This window comes from Epinephelus lanceolatus, chromosome 17 (assembly GCF_041903045.1).
Source record: "Epinephelus lanceolatus isolate andai-2023 chromosome 17, ASM4190304v1, whole genome shotgun sequence".
NCBI lineage: Eukaryota > Metazoa > Chordata > Actinopteri > Perciformes > Serranidae > Epinephelus > Epinephelus lanceolatus.
The window spans coordinates 28,428,778-28,445,542 of NC_135750.1; the positions used below are offsets into that span (position 1 = coordinate 28,428,778).

A 16,765-nucleotide genomic window follows, 5' to 3' on the forward strand; every position below is an offset into this window, starting at 1 on the left:
TCTTTCATGGCAATGGAACCTTGGGATCAGGGCGAGGAGAGGATGAATAAACAGACAGGTGAGGGTGGTGAAGTGAAATGCCTGAAATCACATGGTGGTCAATTCTACTTCGACACTCAGGATCAGACAAACAACACCCCAGATTTCTACTCGGTGTGAAACACTTACCTGCGATACTCTTGCGCTTCTGATAGATGGCATGATGTGGGGAGCTCGGTGCATTCACAGAGCTGCTCAGCTTCTGAGGTTCCTGATTGGCTGTCGTCTTTATGAACTCAATCGCTGACTGAAGGACACGGAACTGCAAAGCTACAGCCATCTCTGCGAAAAGACAATAAGACAGTCAAATTGTCATGTTAGAAATTGACGCTCTCAACAAGTGACCGACAATGAACTTCATGCAATAATCACAAGTACAAACTGATTTGTGGCACGTACAAGTTATCTAAGAGAACTTGTGGCATTCATCAGTTTTATTGTATTTAGAAATTTCTCTCACGTCTCACTTTTCTCTCTGTTATATATAAAGTCATGTGCAGAAAGACTGCCTTTCTCCACAGAGGAAAAAAATCAACACCTATTTAACTAAATAATCATGCTTTAATCTGAGTGACTTTTGAAATTACATGTTACCAGAATCCACAAAAAAAGTTAAGTGAAGTTAAAGAATAATTTCACTGCTGGAGAGATGGTCCTTTCATAAAACCGGGCTGTCTATGTAGTAGAAACACACAAATACTTTGAAATTGGTGCTACATAACCAGAGCTTTTACTCAAGAGGTAGAAAATTTTCAACTAACAGAATGCACTGCGCTGCACCGGACCGATAAACGCCCCTGCTTATGGGTGGCGTAATGCAAGATGGTTTTGGCCGGCTTGCCTTAAAACAATATGGCGAAAAGGCTGGTAACTAAAGTTCATGTATTGCAGTAAATCACTAAGCTAAAATCTGTTTCTGAAAATATCTTAGGCGAGAAGAGGAAACACAGTAAAAGAATCTTGGTTTATATTTGTCTAACAGAGAGAAAGGGGCAGCTCTCTCCCTTGATCTGCTTCTATACTGTTTGTATCTGTGATAGCGGCGTCGGCAGGCATACAAAAATGAGGAAGTATCTGTGGTTCGAACAACAGCGTGAGAGCCAGCAAAAATCCACTGGATGATTTTTGCTGGCAAATGTGCAGGAAGATCTGGCCACTGGTTAGATGGAGGAAACTTTACCACAGTTCAATTATACATACTAACCACGTTGTTATGATACAAAGCTGGTTGAAAATCAGCATAGTATGCCTTTAATATTCCATTAATATCAGCGTGATGTGCATTCATGTGAGAGTTTCAACAATTTTTGTTTTAGATTTTATTGATTTATTTTTGGCTTCTAACTTCATATCAAACCATTTGTCTTTATTCATATCTCTGTAGGGCTTTGCAATGACAGTGTGGTAATGATTTAAGTTCCCCTAATATGACTACACTGCCACATATGTTGTGTTTCAATCTGCTCACTTTCAATTTTTTTTTACTCTTGGGCGACATTTTTATCAATGAATCCTGCCCACAAACAGAGCAGAGGTATCCTTACATAGCAGTTTGGGGTAGTTGATTATGCCAATGATCAAGCCTTACAAACACACAGCGCCTCACGAACTGTTGGCCCAATGAGGGAAGTGATACAGTCGAGTACTAAAATGACAAACAACCAAAAATAAAGAGAGCCATGTACAGGGCCGTAATGCCTCTGTAATGTTTCTGTGATTACAGAATGATTTTATCACATCACAAAACAGCAAAGACATCAGCACTAATGAGGAAGAGATGGTAGAGATACGTTGTAGAGTGCAAATTTAAAGGAAGAATGAGAGGAAACTATTTAGCAGGAAGATGGAGATGTGAGATATTTCTCAAATTACATTTTTTCTCAAATGAGTTTCCACTCTGCAGTTGTAGATAATTAAGTGACAGCCCACTCTCTTTCTGCAGCAGAGCCTGGCAGCTTCACATCATTCAGAGCTGCAGAGTATAGCAGATGACAACACTGATGTATTTTGCATGTGCATTGAATTTTAGCCCTCACCCTGTGTACGACGCATCTTGCTGGTCTGCATGAAACCCAGCAATGTAATGAGGTCTTCAATGATGCGAAAGTACTGGGACCCTGAAGAGCTGCAGGAGTGGATAGTCACAGCCACCAACAGCTGCTGGATGTCACACACCAGAAGCTTGTAGTCATTCAGGGGAATACTGCAGGGGAGGACAAGAAAAGCAGAAAATATGAAGCACAGGAAGTGAGTCTGGTATAGATCAATGAGCAGTGAGAGAGGATTAATGATTCAATTCATGGCTCAAAGGTTCAAGATAAAACCCGTGGAGGTGTTTGAATGAATCGTTCTCTGCTCTGGCAGCCGTACCCATTCTCCATGCCATTGAGGGTGGAGAGGGTGTTAAAGAGCACGTAGAGCAGTCCGTGGTCTAGCAGAATGTCTGCCAGCTTGGGGCAGGCGTTGAGAAGCTGCAGCAGCATACACAGCATGTTGTGTACCAAGGAGTTCTCATACAGTGAGTTCTCAATAAGACCCAACACTGGGATGATACAGCGCTTTCTAAAGGGTGAGATATTTTCCATTTCCTCCAGGTCCAGACTGTGAAGCAATACAGAGAAGAAAAATGTTACAATGTGCACAAATGTGTGCATCAAACAAATGTATTCATACAGTAGACAATCCTATGCATACTATAATAAGATAAAACACTCAGCCTATGGTGCATACTGTCCCTGGACTCACTCTTCCTCCAGGCCCACCGGCCGTCCAAACAGCATCTCCAGGAAGCATTCAAGGAGCCCCTGGCTGCCCTGGTGGATGTACAGCTGGTTGGCCAGCAGTGAGAAGCCATGGTTCTTCAGAAATTTCTCCTTCTGCTCCTTGAGGGCTCTGCTGAAATATGCATCCAGCAGCTAGGAGAGAGAATAATATGAGTTAACTTCAGAAAGGTTAGTCCTAACACTGGCAGTTTATTAGGATACTTTGCTAACACACTGGCAACGAAGTCAGAGTACAAATTTTTTTTCTGAAGATCTTGAGGCACTTGGGCACTTATTTGCTTTCATTTTCAGAGTTAGAGAAAACTGATATGATTCTTATGTCTGTATGATAAATATGAAGCTACTGCCAGCAACCTATTAGCATAGCTTAGCATTGAGACTGAAAACAGGAGGAAACCTGATTGCTTAAATCTGTTTACCAGGATCTCTACAGCTCTTCTAAGATGTAAAACAAATGTGTGAATGTGACTTTTGAGAATGATAATGAGCAAAAACATGTCATTTGCCACTGAGGGATACAGTACTATGTTATCTCCCATCTGTATAAGCCCAGTAATATCTGATCTGTAATATCAGTTTTATATAGGGACGTGGGGTAAAGTAATAATTACCAGAGATTTTAGTCCCGTCCGAATGTGCCATGTCAGTAATCATTACCGCACGATGTCAGTAAAGATTACCGCAACTTTTACCTTCTGTAAAAGGGTCCCGGACAATTACCTCAGGTAATACTAATCCCGTGTGAATAGACCAGCTGTAAATATGTGTGTTAGGGCTGTCAAAAAAAAAAATCTAAGTTAGAAATATATTCGAATATATATATTTTTATAAGTTCGAACCTAAATTTGATAATTTGAATATCATTAATAATTAATTAATACTATCAATAATGTTGTATATCACGGCGAATCCCGTTCGGGACGCAGCGGGAGGGAGAGGCGCCAACGGAGGAGCCCGCTGTGCCAACACCACCCACTGCACTGTCCGCGATGCGTGACCTGTTCGGGGAGACATACGGGGAGAGTGTTGCACCTGCTGCCTCCATGCCTACACTTTTTGAAAAAGAGATGAAACGTTACCAGAATGAGACACCACTATGAGCCGACCAGGATCCACTCTTGTGGTGGAAAACTACGCACTGAAGTATCCAAATATTGCTCAGATAGAGGCAGAATTTGATCATACCTGGCACTTCAGTGAGGTCAGAACGGGTGTTTTCATCCGAGTGTCATGTTCATATTGCGTCAGCAATAAGCATCTTATTTTTTGTGGGGGGGTTTTGTAAAAAAAATAAAATAAAATAATACTAATACTAATAGCCTACTAATACTACTACTACTAATAATAAATTCTAATATTATTCGAACTCTACTAAATTAATTCGAAAATATGCTAACTCAATTTCATGGTGCTTTTGACAGTCCTATCAAACGCACATGACGGCAGGAGGGGACGGCGGTGCGTGAATGGATTTACCCCTCCCACTTGTGGTAGTTTTACTTATATTTCTTATCCCGTGCGAATCGGTTGTTAATATTACTGACGTCCTGTGGTAAAGTGACATTACCCCACGTGCCCATGTAAAACTAATCCCGTCCGAATAGTGCTTAAGTCTTATCTATATTATTTTCTCTCCTGTGTTTACGACTTAAGATCAGGTGTACAAAAAAGTTTTGCCTGGATAATATTTCTTGTTGTTTCTTAACTTTGTTTTTCAACTGTGGAAAAAGTTGGGTTGCGAGTGAAAGAACATGACTTTTGCCTGGATTATTCTTCTACGTAGGTTAATTTTTTGCTTTGTGTGAAAACAAGTGAAGAAAAAGTTTCTTTTTCTTTTAAGAGATTTTTTTGGTTGTTTGTCAGGATCTTTTTTTCTTTTTTTTTTCAAGCGTTTGTTGTTGTGATACTAATATGGGCCACAAGAGGTTGAAGTGCACCATGACACTGTGTTATAAATAGGACTAAAAGCATTCATGTTTAATTTCAGGTGAGTTTTAATTTCTGCATGCACTATAAACACAAAGTACATATATTGTGTGTTGGCAATTTATGCAGTATGACTGTAACGTCAGTTTGCTAATGCTAATGCTGACGGCAGATTATAGTCATTTGAAATACATTTTTAGTCAAAAGAATGATGTTACAGTAATTCTGTAATAATTAGTAATCTTATTTAGAGCATGGGGTGGTGGTGCTCTTCAGCCTATTGTGAGCGAAATGAGTATTACAGACTTGAAATGATTCTAACAAAAAAAAGTCACCTGCCAAAGCTTTTTTTTTTAACTGTGAAAACAGATGAAAAATGATCCTATTAAAACACAAATAAATAAATAAATAAAGGAACTTAGAAATATTATCCTGACAAACCACTTTTTCATTCTGTTCTTGAGTCAGGAGAGAAAATAATCAAGATGAGACTTGGTAAATGGATCACCATCATTTTTTTTCTCACTTGCCTCTCATTGCTTCCATATTAATAAGATCAAGATGCTCCACAGTATTTACGACTAATCAGAGAGGACACTGAACTAACCTTCATGACTCCTTGCTGGATGAGAGGTGATGAGTGGTTGACCAGGACAATGAGGGCCTCTGGTTGGATGAGTTTATCCATAACCTCCTCAAGCATGAGGTCAGGCAACAACAGCAAGATGCCCCTCAGAAGATCATAGAGTCCACAGCAGATCAGAACCAGGCAGTCCTCAGTGCTGGACCTTAGAAACACAGCTTAAACTTTAGTGCTGAATCACTGTGCAGGAACAGGTTGATGAATATCCTCTATCAGGGCTTACAATGACAAGTAAAAAAGCCATTATTTTTCCCTTGAAAGTTTCTACACAGCTTGAATTTCATCAACAAATCAGATGTCTAAATGACAGCCACAGACCACACAGTATTTCATAAAAAGACAGAGGTGACTTTGGTGAGAAAACAGGATTACGTGGAATAAATTGTTTTTTAATTTCCTATCATCTAAAGTCAGCAGCTGGCTGGCAGGTAGAAATAAACTGAAACTGTCACCGCAGTACAAATCGCTTTCAAAGTTGGCTAAGGATTATTACCATAACCAAATGCTTTATTTAGATTATGCAAATCCCTATACAGCTCTCCTATATCAAGCAGAGTGGACAAGGTATTTATCTTTTTTTGAGTTATGTAGTAGAACAAAACCTACATGGACATGCAGTAAGATAAAACGTTGAAAGAGACTGTCAGTGTGAGTCATTTATAGACTGGGAAACATTTGGTATGGGCTGACTTAATTAAAATAAGCAATGATATTGAGCATTCAGTTAGAATATCCTTAGAATATTTTCTTGAGATACAGTAATACTGTGTGTGACGTTCAAACAAGCATACCTGTCATTGGACTCAGTCTTACTCTGCGCCCTCTCATAGCCAGGGGAGTAGGTATAGCTCTCCCAGTCCTCAGGCACGGAGCCTCGGTCAGCCGTACTAGGCCATCGGCCAATAGCCAACGAGCCATTTGGCGCTGGGAAGGCCAGGCCCAGACTGGCCAGATTGCTGTGACTCCTCTGGAAGGACTGGATGCCTTTCAGGCTGTCAGGGCGGCGGGGTGCCTCATCACTGGCCCAGTCAAACCTGTCCTCAGACTCTGCCACCCCGACGCTGCCCTCTGCAAGGCTGTCCACCTCTGCTGCCTCGTCCCGCTCCTCCTCCACGCTGATGGAAGGAGTGCGCAGGGCTCCTTCCTCACCTATGTCCTTAGACTCACAGATTGTCTTGGCTGATTCACAGCTACTCAGGAGCTGCTCATCCCCTCCACCCTTCTTGAGTGTCTCTGTGCTGCCAAGAGTCTGCTGAGTGGCGAGGGAGACCCCGTCACCTTCACCTGCCTCGTTTGAGCCACCGTGTCCGAGTCGAGGTGTCAGCAGAGGGGAGGAGTAGGGAGACGGTGCCAGACTAGGCGGGCGTAACGAATGATCATCACCTCCATGTTCAGGGGAAGGAGCGTGGAGATGGCCTGGAAAAACAGGACAAAAATGATTCAGCATTTATAAATTATTAGACTTGATAACTGAAGGCTGCAAATGGCCTTATTTGTATGCAGACACAGGCGCTGTGTGACACTTGCAGTGCAAATAGCAATCCTGATAGATTTATGGCTGTGATGAATAACATGATGTCACGGCTGTTCATTGACAAAACTGAACATTTAATTGCGGTCAGTAAATGCAGGTCAATACTGGAAATGTCAGTCGCTGAGTGTAGAGTCAAATTTATTTCATTCATACAACCCTGTCCTTAAGTTACACTGTGAAGCGCTTTCACGTAAATAAAAAGAATAAAACTCAAAAACCCAGGCTACGATGACAAAAGAGACTCATAATTGTAAAGCTGAGTAGAACAATAATAGCTCTGATAAAAAAGATAAAATGGCGTAGTTAGAAAGATATACAAGACATGTAATAAAGAAGAGCTGTGTGAGAAATACTATTAAGTGCAGCAGTTGGATTAAATCTTTCTTAAAGCAAAGAACAGGAAGATTAGAGAGAGTTTCACAAACACATAATGACCTAATGAATGAATGCTCATGCATCAGCTTTTCCAAGAAGTAATGGTGTTTACATTAGGCACTTAAAATAAAACTCTGGTGACTGTTATTAATCACAATGAGTAAACAGGGCTGACACAGTAAACTCGTAAAAGCACTGCTGATCTTCCTATTTATAACTGAGGGTTTGTCTTTAATCATCTTCACTGTGCTGGATGCCTTGGAGTGTTTTAAAGGGACAGTTCACCCCAAAATCAAAAACATATATTTTTACTCTTACGTGTAGTGCTGTTTATCAATCGAGACTGTTTTGGTATAAGTTGCAGAGTGTTGGAGATATTGGCTGTAGAGATGTCTTCCTGCTCTTTAATATAATGGAACTAGATGGCACTCAGCTTGTGGTGCTCAAAGCGCCTAAAAAATACATTTGACAAACTCAACGCCAATATCTCCTTCCAAAAATCACGACCCGGTTATTCAAGATAATCCACAGAACTCTTTGTGAGAAGTTTCATGTAGGAACTATTTTCTGTAAACCAATCTATAACCGGCAACTGTATCACCACGGAGGAGGAAGCGCGCATCTACTATTTTCTAACTAATAGCTTGATACTGCCAGCTCCCCTAGCACCACTGAGCTAGCTAATGCTTTTGGCGCTTTGAACATCACAAGCCGAGTGCCATCTAGTTATACTGAGAAGATGACAGACATCTCTATGCCAGATATTGCCAACACTCTGCAACCCACACCAAAACAATCCAGATTGATAAACAGCACTACAGGTAAGAGGAATAATATGTTTTTTCATTTTAGGGTGAACAAGCCCTTTAAAGTTTAATATAGTTGAAACAGCTTTACCTTCATGGGGAGCATCAGTGAAGACAGTGGGGGAGAGTGACAGCACAGAGCTGCTAGCAGACTTTCCTCCACTGTTTGAGTGTCTCAGGTACATGATGGACTGTACCTTCTCGTGGTACAGCTTCCCGTCTGACAAATCAGAAACATGAAAAGAACCCAGTGCATTAAATTAATGGCACTTTGATACGAGGTGCTGCTATCAACTGTACTTCTTCCTCACCTATGTGTAGTGAGAAGTAGAAGCTGGATGGAGTGTGGCAGACGTAGGTGTTGGTAGGTGGGTGAACAGCCAGCAGGAAGTTGTAGATCAGTTTGAGCAGGTCCATGTCCGGAGGAGACCCGAGTACCTCCTGGATGATTTTGACGAACGACAGACAGACGTCCTGCGGGATGGCAGTCAGATGCTCGTCCCGATGCTCCTTAAGACAAACATATTGTGTCAGTGACAGTCTCTGAAGAGGTAAAGGGTATTTTTACAGCGGCTTCATGACTGTGACCTACCTGTAACACCTGGCAGGTGAGCAGGAAACGGTGCACAACCTGAGCCTTGAGGAACTGACGGATATTGAAGACCTGATGAGGGTGGTGCACTCTGATGAGGATCTCTAAGGCAGCGAGCAGTGTTTCCCACACTCCACACTGACAGGAACAACACAAGAGTGAATGACAATGAAGAGGCAGACATATTACCTGGCTCTTCATCATCTAATGGTGAGGGGTACCACTAGCAAAGTTAAGTAGAGCTGCACAGAATGCAAAACATACAGGACTTATTATATTCACTTCTTTGATTTATCTGTGTTTATTACCGCAAGATTAGCAGCCATTAGTGTTTCCTCCCCAAACCTCTAGGTTTGTCAGGAAATAAAATGAAGGCAAAAAATAGTTTAAACCAATTTATTCCTTTTAAACCCTGAGTATTATTTGGAAACATAGTAAAGACTGAAATCGTGACTGCTGAGAGTTGCTCCTGAGATGTATGAATTTATTAACCAGCTCATCATTAGATGATGATGCTCTGAGTTTTCTTCCTCTCATCAGGAAAGGATGTTAATAAATTAAAAGACCTTGGGAAACTAGAAGCATGCAGATACAGAAAAGCTATTCAGCATTAATGACTTTCTCTTTTCTTACTTCTCTGTATTGCTGTTTTTTTCAAATCTGATATAAAAACAACTAAATATCATATTGAATATTTAACTCATCTAGAGCTACACATGTACTCTTTATCCTGACAGCAGTTTTACTTCATATTTGACTAATACAAAAGGACAACAAATTATCTTTGAACGTCTTTGTTGTCTCAATCTGAATTGATGATAACCACCTAGCTGGAAATATGACTGCTCATCTTTGTGTGTGCTTAATGTATGTTTATTCTGTCATGTTTTCTTGCTTTTGTTATACTGTGTCAAACTGTTTGACAGATCCTGTGATGTGTGTGTTTACCTCAGCCTTGGCCCATATTTTCCAGTCCAGCAGGATGTCTGAGAGAAGCCTGATATCCTGAACCACAGCGATGGACTCAGCATCCAAACGGAACTGCCCATCCTCCCCCAGGATGAGGATGGGTGCGCTGCAACATCCATCCAATAAAGTCTAGATAGACAGAATATGGTCACCACATCAGTTCCTTTAAAATGTTTCTATGATAGTGCGCTGGTCACTCTCATTAGACACACACCTCAACATATTGATAATCACTATCTCTGCAGAAACAACAGTGCAGAATCCCAGACAGGAGAGTCAATAAATTCTCCATGAAATTTTTTGGAGTGCTTATCACTTGGTCAAAACCACTGCCATTTACCCTCTGAGCAGCCGTGTCTGTATTGATCAGAGTCTATCATTTGTGACCAGCTTCACTGCAGTGGTTATAAATCTAACAGTCCTCTGGGTCTCTGGTAGGCTGATGTAAGATAGAAGTTGGCCGTCTTTTTGCAACGTAAATACACATGTACAAGTGAGACACAAATCCAACAACTGTAACACAGCGTGTTCCTTTTAATATATAAGACTGATTATGAGGGTTTAATGTCACTAATCAGTGCAGTTCTGCGCTATACAATACAGTATGTGGAAGCCTGAAGTGACAAAGGCAATCAGAGGTGCTGTGTGACTCTGCAGGAGCTCAGTGTTTCATCAAGTCAGACAGAATCCATTTCAGCACACAGCCATCACACAGCTCAATTACAGACACAGCCAGAGGGTCAAGTAACAGCAGGGTCACCAACACCGGCTCAAAGAGGCTCCGGTGAGTCGGGCTGGATCGGATTCATGGTAAAGTTAATATGTTTTACTGCACAGATCAGCAGAGGTTGTGGGTACATGAGACAGCAAAGAGTTCACGGTGTGACTCACTTTCAGCATATGATATCCCACGATGCATTTTGACTTGATGAGGACCTGGTGGATCATAGAGTAACCATGGTAACAGTCCATTTCATGGATGCGGTGTTGGTTAAACTTGGACAAAGACAGCAGCACCCGCAGGGCCAGAGCCTGGGTCTTCTCACAGTCACTCAGCTCCACCGTCTGGACGCCGCAGACCGAGAGACGAGGGACAGAGGAACAAAAAAAAAAAAAAAAGTATGAATGTGAACAATGCAGGCCTGAAATTGGAGTTCCAAAACGTTATTTCACACTGTTCCTGCTACAGTTACTGTATTCTCACAAAAGCACACACAAGCCTAACATCAAACTTTGTCTGTAGAAGTGACATTTAACTACAATTCCTATTGAAGGGTAGAAACAAGTGCAACAAAACCATAAGACTTCCACATCCAACAGAGATGAGTAACCTAATTACAGGGTTCAAACATGAGGTAATTCATTGCCATATTCACACAAATAATACAGCTTTGTCATTTATTTTTGGGGCCTAGAAACAAATTCCTTGCGTTGCTGGTCATATGGGCCACCTTCATGAATATTAGCAAGAAGCAGCATACAACATGCATAAATCATTAGTAATCAGTGAGAAATGCAATTTCCTAGAGCCAAGGTGATGTTATCAAATGTCTTGGTTTTTCTAACCAACATTCCAAAAAAAAAGATATCAAATTTATTATAACACTAAGACAGGAAAAGCAGCAAATTCTCAGATCTGAGGTTCTGGAATCTTTAATGTTGTATGACATCCAGTCTATTAGTATTTATGACTTGAATTGAATGCCTTCCTTGAGGAGGAGGAAATAGATGAACACTTAGTAAGCAGAAGTGCGATCTAGGGTTGACCCTGAATAGTTGACTATTCAACAATTTGATCTAAGGAGCACGATTCAACTGCTAATCTAACCGCTAAGTCGTTGCAGTTGTGGGAAAATATGGTGATGAAACAAGGATCTTTCCATTTGGGCTGTATGAGGGTGCTGAATGTCCGATATTACATAGAACTGCTTTGTTTCTCCCAATGAATCAAAGCCTATTTTGGTATAAAATATTAATGTAAGCAATCACTTGAGTGGACTGTGGACAGTGCTGCTGCTGCAACCCCCCCCCCCCCCCCCAAACACCTACACATGCACCTTCGACACACAACAAACAGCACTGGATGGAACATGTTCCAATTGTAAAATAAGTTCTTATGCCAAGTCAAGAAGACAAAGTGTTCAGTTATGGATATGGATCACTGAGCTAAAAACAAACAAACAAAAAAATAACTCATCAATAATCAGTAGACAGGCAACACTTGACGAATCAGATTCAGCCATGTAAATTCTTAGTCAGTGACACCCCTACTGTGATCCATATGCGACAGTGATACACATTTCTCTACACTGCTGTGAGGTGTCTCATTTGTAAAATTTACAGAAATGTCCTGGTTTCTTAAAACTGTCACTTTTCCCTCACTGGTATATATCCATCTAAACCTACAATATTCAGATATATCACAACGACGGGGAATCACTTGGACTCAGCTAGAACTAAAGCTCCATTGAAAATATGGACCATCGTACCTGTGCGAAGAGGAAAACAAAATTTCCTGTTCCTCCGATCTTGTGCAGAACGCTCTGCAGGCCATGGGTCTCGGTGGGGAGCAGAGCTCGGAGAGAGTTTGGCTCCAGGGAAACACTCTGCACTTCCTTGGAGCTGAACGGCCGCTGGGTTACCACCGTCTTGGCCTGACCCTTCATCCTGATTACAGGCTCATAGATAGTGTAGACTCTTGGACTGCTGGGAGCATACACGACTGCCAAGCTCTCCTATACAGAAACACAATCCACACAATTTTAATTCACAGGCAAAACTATCACCCAGTAACATTGGTTATTTACAGTTTTAGGTATTTACTACAGCAAATCTCTTTGTTGAAATTCAATTAGACCCCAGCAAGAAGGCCAGCTAGCCTGAGGCTACAATTTCTAGCATGGATTAAGACCTGTTTTAGACTTGTTTAGAGCATACCAGAAATTATAAAGATGTGAAGAGGAAATCGTTCATTCTTCTTGTCTTACTCCCTTTTTTTTGTTAATCAGCAGAGTTATTATCAACAAAGCCATTAGCATTTAATGGGAGAAAAACTATTTTCAGTCTCACTGAAATAGCGGCAGCTTAACTGTAATAGCTTTTTCCATTGGGGAAAAATTACTTCCTACCGTGCAGTATCATTAATGACAGCTAATTGGAACAGCACATTACTCATATACCATGAAATGAAACAATAAATGAGACATAGGGGGGATTTGCTATGCTTACAGAGCACTTGAATCACAACATATAAGTACAGGGTTTAACAGCAGTGTCACTCTGCATTTTAACTTGCAGACGCTGGTGGAAACAACAGTGACAATAAAACACTGCTTCATCATCTGTTCTGTTTTAGAAGTGCATGTTTCTGTGTTGTGAATTGATTGTTAAGTTAATGTTCCATGTCAACAAAGACTTACGACCAAAGCAGTTGTGTCTATGTCCTTATTCTTCATCAGAAACTCCCGTACATGCTCACACTTCAGGCCCTCCAGAGTGACAAACTTGGACACTGTCCCACTGGGCTTGCCGTATTTGCAGGGCATGATTGAGGTGAGGTCAGGGCCGCTGGTGTACAGGTAGAGGGCCTCCTCAGATCCTATTCTAGACCCTGAAATATGGAGGCAAACAATGTTACAATTACTCTCCCAAAGAGGCAAACACTGTAGATTTAACTTACTACAGAACAGAACTGTAAGAAACCCAACACTGACCCAAAATCAAGGGTAAATGATTTATGTCATTCCGTCAATAACCCATGAAGTAGAGACATATGATGTGACACAAAGCAAGACCCTTCAGGAGCCACAGTGCACCTTGATGTTTTATTTCCTGTTTTCCTGTTGTTGAAACCTTGGTGTTTCTCACCATCCGTCATCTCCAAGACGAAACTGCTACCTACGACAGCAGAGAGGCTAAAGCTTGTCTAAAGACATCAGTTGGGTTCACAGGTTGAGATCGCCTTGAGGCCAGCCATTCACAGCCAATTAGAGGCAACAAGAGTAGTATTCAGTTAGCCTCTGGAGAGAATGCTGAGAATCTACAGCATGCAACACACACCAGCAACAGCATTTTACAGCCCCTAGACTGTTTACGCTTTAAATATATTACTGCACCACAAACCATTACTGTACATTTATGTAAAGTATTTACTGCTTATAAAAGAGAAGTTGGTAATAATCAGTGTACCAGCAGAGAGCAGCACTGAGGTGTAACAGATGAAATTATGTAAAGGATTATAACAGATTGCACGTATGCATGTAGAGTAAGATGATGAGCGACTGACTGGGATTAAGCGTCTAACAGCTTATGGACACATGATTCCAGTTAGATAAAGAAGACAGGAGGTCCTACCATTAAAGAGAAGCACGGTGCCCATGCTCCAGCGTCCGCCCTGCTTCAACAGCTCCTCAGAGGACAGCATGCTGTGGCCCAACATGCAGAAGGTTTTGTTGCTGTCGGATGATAAACTGGACTTTCTGGGTAGGGTGTAGTCCAAAGAAACCTCACATTTCCTGAAACAGAGAGCAGGTTAAGTGAAGGTTAGTGTTCGCTTTTTTATCAGATTTAAAACTAAGCTGCCACAGTCTCAGGCTCAAACCCAATACACCCCTCGCCCCCACCACTTAGCCCTTACTGCTCTGTTTTGTCTTATGTCTAGGGGTAGGTTTAACAGCTCTTGTTGGACCAGAGGGGTAGGGCATAGTACAGGGGTGCCCACATGGTGTCTACATGGCCCTCCAAACTGAGTTTTTTCAGAGGCACACTCCAAACCAAGTGTTTTGACAAATTGCTGGCAAGATGGCTGCACAAGCAACAAAATAAACCCACATTGTATTTCCTATGCTTATAAAGATTTCAAAAATTGCGTAATGATCGTATTATCTTAGTTTAATGTCTTTTCAATGTGTTACAGTTGTTTTCTTTGTAACAAAACACTAGTGGTATGCTGATGTCTCTGTGGCCAACTAGCAAGTGAGCTAACATTACACTGATATTGCTGATTTGTGCATGACAGTCCAGCATTTTGATACATTTCCATGTTGCATCATCCCCCCTTCGTTGGCATATGATGCCCAAAATTTAATGTCCAGCAGTGAAGTTGCTGCCCTCCTTTAATATCAGTACAGACTGGCACGGAATGAGCATGAGTTGCTAATGTTAATGTGGCCTGGTAATGAAGCAGTGTTCTATTCTATTTGATGACTTGATTGATCAATTGATAGCGTAAAACGTTGTTGTAAATGAACAGCGGCGTCCATGCTTTTATATCTCCATCAGATAATAAATGTCATTGTGATAATACCATTATTGCCATAGTTGAATCTGTTTACTTAAACACCACTGATGATGATGACCTTACCAATGATGTTTCAGGGTCTTAAAAGGGTTGTCGCTATGGAAGATTTTCACCCTTACTCCTAGTAACTCTGCTCTACGGGGCAAAGGGGCACTCGAAAATGGAGGGATGGAGGTAAATATAAGACATGGGATTGGGCCTTACACTTGCTGTTACACGTTCCTCACCTGATACCACACACCCAGACAATCACACGGCCATGGATGTTCTTCTTGCCCTCTGGCTGCTGGGTGTAAGTGAGGCCAAGATGCTGCCATTGGCCCGCTTGGAGTAGGTCCTCACCAGAATCTGCCTGGGCCAGCAGCCCTGCTTTTATCTCATCATTTGGGTCTATACAAATCCTGAAGGAAAAGCACATTACAATAGTTCACAGTTCATAAACTACAAATACTTAAGAAATAGTAACTCATTCTCTACACACATCTTTGAGACTGTACACTACACTGTAGCTCACCTGAATGTGAGAGAGCCTGTAGAGAAGTCTGCCCACACTTGAAGCATCAGTGCCTTGGAGCCCATGGACAGAATATGAATGAGGCCTTCCTCTATTAATCTCATCCCAGCCTGAGAGGAGCCATGGTGGGACTCAGCTCCAGGAGCGTTACTCACCTCTGGAAAATAATTACAAAAGAATGTCAAAAAAAATCAGTTCATATTTATGCACTTCAAGCATTAAAGGGTCTTGGTGAACAATGTGTGTCTCACCATTGTCTTTGCCCCCATCCTTCTCCTCCTGCTCTGCCACCCTCAGCCACATAGAGGCGCTGAAGCCGCTAGCCATGTGGGGCCAGCAGTTCTGCCCTACCAGGGGCAAGTGGAGAGGAGCAATGTGCCAGGGCGAGGAACGGAGGTGGCTTGGTCGGTACTCAGTGTCCCCCTCCCTGCGCCCAGGAGATAGTTTGCCTTTCCAGAGCAAACTGACACTTTTCCCTCCGGCAGCACCGTTCTGTCTGGAGCCAGTAGAAACCCCTCCTGGAGTCAAAGCCCCGAGGATTATTGGAAAGGTCAGGAAGTGAAGAGGTTCTATATTCACGTTGGCTTCGACGATTTGTAGGATGCCTTTCAGTAAAATCTCCTGCAGGTAACAAAGTAAATATGGAGTGAGATGGACAGTCTGTCATTTAAGATCTGATAAAGAAAACACTTGATACAATTATTAATGAGTTTTTAATCCCTAAATTAAGTGAAGAAAATAAAGAAAAATCACATTACTGAGAAGTTTAATTACTTAAATTACTTTAGACCCATCTAAACTAGCTCAGTATTAAACCTGTGGTAACTTTGAGAGTCCTGATAGAATGTGGCAAACCTGTCTGAAACAGAAAAACCTAGGTAGAAGTACAAAAATAATCACATGTGGCCACTGTAGTCACTGATATGTCTCATTTTCAGAGATGGAAAACATGTCAGTAAGTTCGCATGGTTAAAAATAACCCCCTTTCCTCCCTGTGGGGAACCTTTTTCTGGGAGAGAGGTTTTAAATGATGTCTGCTGCCTGATTCCAATTAAACAAACAGACCTGCGGTAATATGTTGTAGCATCACATCTGTTCCGCACACATTGGTGTTAATTGTATATAGAATGAGGAGGGCCCGAGGGAGCATTATGTGTTGATGAGTTTTTAAGAGCCAAGGAGTGAGAAGAGAGTGTGACAGGAAGGGTGTCTTACAAATAAGTTCTTGTTCCTGCTGAAAAATTGAATGTACAGACAGTGTGAGCATAAGCTATCAGTGTCAACA

General features: G+C 41.7%; 1 protein-coding gene across 10 annotated transcripts in view; it reads right to left on the minus strand.

Annotated features, from left to right (window-relative positions):
• Window positions 1-16,765, minus strand: part of lyst (lysosomal trafficking regulator) — a 76,130-nt gene that overhangs the window by 17,889 nt on the left and 41,476 nt on the right. For 9 of the 10 annotated variants that reach the window (XM_078160893.1, XM_078160899.1, XM_078160898.1 and 6 more), the window contains 17 exons: window positions 15,732-16,101; window positions 15,481-15,637; window positions 15,194-15,367; window positions 14,021-14,181; window positions 13,087-13,277; window positions 12,157-12,402; window positions 10,559-10,732; window positions 9,647-9,796; window positions 8,699-8,836; window positions 8,418-8,616; window positions 8,198-8,326; window positions 6,183-6,807; window positions 5,356-5,536; window positions 2,785-2,954; window positions 2,410-2,640; window positions 2,076-2,242; window positions 169-321 (listed from right to left, as the gene is read on the minus strand). In XM_078160893.1, the coding sequence (XP_078017019.1) occupies window positions 169-321; window positions 2,076-2,242; window positions 2,410-2,640; window positions 2,785-2,954; window positions 5,356-5,536; window positions 6,183-6,807; window positions 8,198-8,326; window positions 8,418-8,616; window positions 8,699-8,836; window positions 9,647-9,796; window positions 10,559-10,732; window positions 12,157-12,402; window positions 13,087-13,277; window positions 14,021-14,181; window positions 15,194-15,367; window positions 15,481-15,637; window positions 15,732-16,101 (3,616 nt within the window). The remainder of the gene's footprint in view (window positions 1-168; window positions 322-2,075; window positions 2,243-2,409; window positions 2,641-2,784; window positions 2,955-5,355; window positions 5,537-6,182; window positions 6,808-8,197; window positions 8,327-8,417; window positions 8,617-8,698; window positions 8,837-9,646; window positions 9,797-10,558; window positions 10,733-12,156; window positions 12,403-13,086; window positions 13,278-14,020; window positions 14,182-15,193; window positions 15,368-15,480; window positions 15,638-15,731; window positions 16,102-16,765) is intronic. The other variant, XM_078160897.1, reaches the window with a different exon arrangement.